Source organism: Panicum virgatum, chromosome 7N, assembly GCF_016808335.1.
Source record: "Panicum virgatum strain AP13 chromosome 7N, P.virgatum_v5, whole genome shotgun sequence".
NCBI lineage: Eukaryota > Viridiplantae > Streptophyta > Magnoliopsida > Poales > Poaceae > Panicum > Panicum virgatum.
In genome coordinates, this window is record NC_053151.1 from 2,910,223 (window position 1) to 2,914,630 (window position 4,408).

At 36.4% G+C, this 4,408-nt stretch overlaps 1 protein-coding gene across 1 annotated transcript; it reads left to right on the forward strand.

Moving 5' to 3' along the window:
* Positions 1-216: 216 nt before the first annotated feature.
* On the forward strand, positions 217-2,772 carry LOC120683033 (zinc finger MYM-type protein 1-like). Its single transcript, XM_039965046.1, has one exon. It carries the CDS (start codon positions 229-231, stop codon positions 2,770-2,772), a length of 2,544 nt encoding a protein of 847 aa, XP_039820980.1. The 5' UTR covers positions 217-228.
* The last annotated feature ends 1,636 nt before the right edge of the window (positions 2,773-4,408 follow it).

Genomic DNA, 4,408 nt, shown 5'->3' on the forward strand with positions numbered 1-4,408 from the left:
ACCCCTGCCCTGTGCCCTCCCTGATCGCCATCGGCCGTCGCCCTGTAGCTGCGCCCTACCCGATTGCAGTGATTGGTAATTCCTATAATTCTTTTTTTAAAACATAATTCCTATAATTCTATTTAATATATTTTATCTAGTCTCTTAGATACTTAGTTCTTTCCAATTCCAGTGAGGTAGCGACTAGCGAGTTAGTGACCATGACTTGCTTTTCTATTTAGGTCTTAGATGTTGCCCAAGAAACAATTGTCAGGTGCTCAGAAAAGAAAAAAGAGAAAACATGATGATCAATTGGCTGAATCGCAAAGGGGTGCTTTACATAAGTTTTTTGTCAGTTCAAGTAATGCTGATGTCAATGAAGTTGGGCAGGAATCTGATCATGGGCAGCAGGAACATGATCATAATTTAAATGCAGAAGATGAAATCAATGAAGATGGTCCAATGGATGAAGATTTAATTGCAGAAATTGATGCAATGGAGGATACAATGGGGCAGGAAAATTTGCATCCCTCATCTGATCATGAAAATTCAAATGGTGATGAACTAGATGGTTCTGGTTTATCAATCTATGATCCTAGAACATGGGATAATCTTGACAATCGTAAAAGGGATATCTTAATTGAAAAGGGGCCTGTGAGAGAATTGAATCTTGTTTTCCCTAAGGATGACATTGGAAGACATTTTTCATATGCTTACTACTCTAGAGACTTAACTAATGGTGAGTCTGTTGATAGAAAGTGGTTGGTTTACTGTAAACATGAGGACAAAGTCTATTGTTTTTGCTGCAAATTGTTCAAGTCAAACAAAAGCAAGTCTTTTTTAGCATCTGATGGAGTGAGGGACTGGCAGCGTCTTAGTAGGAAACTCAAAGAACATGAGAGCAGTGTTGAGCATCTGACAAACATGAATACATGGAATGAAGTTAGATTGAGGTTAAGCAAAAATCGAACAATCGATGATGATATGCAACGGGAAATCTCAAATGAAAAAGAGCGTTGGAGGCATGTTCTGGTAAGAATAGTTTCAGCTGTGAAGTTTCTTGCTAAACATAATTTGGCCTTTCGAGGATCAAATGAGAAGCTTTATCAAGATAATAATGGCAATTTTCTAGGCACAATTGAAATGATTGCTGAGTTTGATCCTGTGATGCAAGAACATATTAGGCGCATTAAAAGTAATGAAATTCATAATCATTATCTTGGCCACAATATTCAGAATGAGTTAATTTCTCTTCTTGCTGATGCCGTGAAGGAGTATATCTTGAAGATTGTCAAGGATGCTAAGTATTTCTCTGTTATCTTGGATTGTACCCCAGATGCGAGCCATCAGGAACAGATGACCCTAATTGTGCGTTGTGTCAATATGTCAATTGGCATTCCAAGAGTGGAGGAGTTTTTTCTAGGGTTCTTAAAGGTTGATGACACATCAGGGTTGGGTCTTTTTGAGGTGTTGATAGATACATTGAAGAAATTGGATTTGAATGTTGCTGATGTGAGAGGTCAAGGTTATGACAATGGGTCCAATATGAAGGGACATACGAAAGGTGTACAGAATCGTTTGCTTCAAATTAATCCCAAAGCATTATACATGCCATGTGCATGTCACAGTCTAAATCTCACTCTTTGTGATATGGCGAAATCTTGCAGACAAGCTATTTCATTCTTTGGTGTTATACAACGGATATATGCATTATTTGCACGCTCTACTAAAAGATGGAAGGTTTTGTTGGACAATGTTCCAAAATTGACTGTTAAACCTTTATCTAATACTCGCTGGGAGAGTCGAATAAAAAGTGTGCAACCTATTCGGTACCAAACTCCCCAAATAAGATCAGCCTTGCAGAAAGTGGAGGAGGTTTGTACTGATGACCCATCAGCAGTAAGTGATGCTCAAGCTTTGGTTGGTACACTTGAGAATTTTGAATTTATAGTTGGTATGGTTATTTGGCATGATGTTTTATTTTCTATAAACATGGTGAGCAAAAAGTTGCAATCTAAGATTGTGTGCATGGATACTACTCTCAAACAAATTGAAGGGGTTATCTCATATTTTCAAAAGTATAGAGTCGAAGGCTTCGACTCTAGTATTGAGGTTGCAAAAGCCATTGCAGCTGATATGGATATAGAGCCAAAATTTCCTACAAAGCGCCAAAGTAAAAGGAAGAAGCAATTTGATGAAACAAGTGATGAAGAAATGCAGCTATCATCTATGGAATCATTTAGAGTCAATTACTTTATTGTCATTGTTGACACGGCAATTGCTTCATTGACTAGTCGATTTGAGCAGCTGAAGACATTTGAAAAGGTGTTTGGTTTTCTATTCAACTCAGATAATTTGAAGTCCTTGGATAATAACGATCTACGTAAGCATTGCACTACTTTTGCAGAAGTTTTTTCTCATGATAATTCATCTGATGTTGATCTAGATGACTTTTTCTCTGAATTAAAAGTACTGCAAGTAACTCTGCCAGATGGTTTTATGTCAGCCCCAGAGATTCTTCAGTTTGTTACAACTGTAGATTGCTATCCAAATGTCTCTATTGCATATCGGATCCTCTTAACTGTGCCGGTGACTGTAGCATCAGCTGAAAGAAGTTTCTCAAAACTGAAACTACTGAGAAATTGTTTGAGAACAACTATGTTACAAGAAAGATTGAATGGCTTAACTATGTGCAGCATTGAGAAAGATATTTTGGACAACCTTGATCTAGATACGATTATTAATGATTTTGCATCAAGAAATGCCCGAAGGATCTTTTTTGTCAAGAACTGAAATATTACTGTTGATGGAATCATGGGTTTAGCTATTATTTGAGGTAATCATACTTGTTTTATTTTCTACTCTTTAATTTGTAATATAGACATTGTTCTTCAAAAATTATATATGTGATTAGTATTATTATCTATTTGCTCATGTTAAAAATTATTTAGCCTAAGGGGCCCTAAAGCATGGTTCGCTCGGGGGCACTAAGAATCCTAGAGCCGGCCCTGAGTAATTGGCAAAGCGTTTCAACTGTGTTTGATTGGTGGACGGCGGTCGCCACCGCACAAGGTGCCCCTCTAAAAGCCCTCCGTTCGGTACTGATTTTAGTCAGCTGGGAGATTTGGAAGGAACGAAATGCTAGAGTGTTCCAATCGAATAACTCAACGGTGGTCGCAGTAGTAAACAAAATTAAGGAGTGTCGTGCCTGGTGCATGGCGGGCGCTAAGCGCCTAGAAGCTTTGGTACCCCCGACAATGTAGTCCGCCGTTGCTTGGGGTGCATGTACAGTTTTTCCTCTCTCTCTTTCCTGTACATTTGTTTTAGGCTTAGGCCTTGCTTCCCCTATTTATATTAACTAGATGGGCCACCAGCACATTTGCGCGGCTAGATATTATATAAGGCTAAACTCTTTATTTTATACCTTTGAGTACAAACTAATTTTGATGTTTTTAGTGCGGACATATTAATATGAATTAGTATATTTTTTACGTGTAATTTTTATATTTTAATTTGTTTTGTCGTTTTGTAGATAAAAGCAGTGTACAAAGTTGTTTATTGAGAGTATGTGTAAACTCATAAATGTTAATAAAATAGCGCGGATAGTTCACATGATATACCGCGCATTTGCGTGGCTAGATGCTACTATCTCTAATGTTACATTTTTAAATTATTTAATTATTTATATTTATTATTTGTATGGCTAGGCGTAAGTATATTTAAGGTTACACTTTTTTAATCGACTTTCATAAAGCAATTTTTTTTGTTGACGAAAATCAAAATCTATTAAAGGTATTTTGATGATAAATAATTTGATTTTATTTATTATACTCCTTCTAGCTTTGAATTAGATACCATTTCAAGATAGTTCTAAATTTATTGTTGTATACGTTGATTAAAAAAATATTTAGTTTCACTAAATTAAAGCTATTGCCAAAATACAGCTTAACATCTGACTCTCATGTGTGTGTTTGTTTGTTCATTGTAGCCTGAGAGTGGCTGAAAACGTCTTTAAGATACTTGCATGTAATAAGAAATTAAAGACTGCAACACCATATGGGCAGAAAACAGGTACTTGCTGCCTTGCCAGAGGGCCTACCGAGTTTTGAATCTAATATTCTTTCTTTATGGGTCAATTATATACATGCCATCGTAGATCTGGCTTATTAGAGAATATTGATATTTGTGTTTATGTGCTCTTATGTTAAGCACTGAAATCAATAATAAGCATGTAGGATTACTCAAGAATAAGCATGTAGGATTACATTATAGCTGTTTTGTTAGCATGGAATATGATATATATTATCTTGAACTCCACAACCAGATTTATTACGACAAAGCTGGTTTGGGTTTGTTTACGTCATGTTGTTGGTCTTACTTGGTGTAATGCAGCCCATTGTTATCATGGCATAAGGATCCTATTCAGTTT

Bases quoted from the DNA above. Each gene is read 5' to 3' on its own strand.
- LOC120683033 (XM_039965046.1), top strand. From the start codon at position 229: ATGTTGCCCAAGAAACAATTGTCAGGTGCTCAGAAAAGAAAAAAGAGA.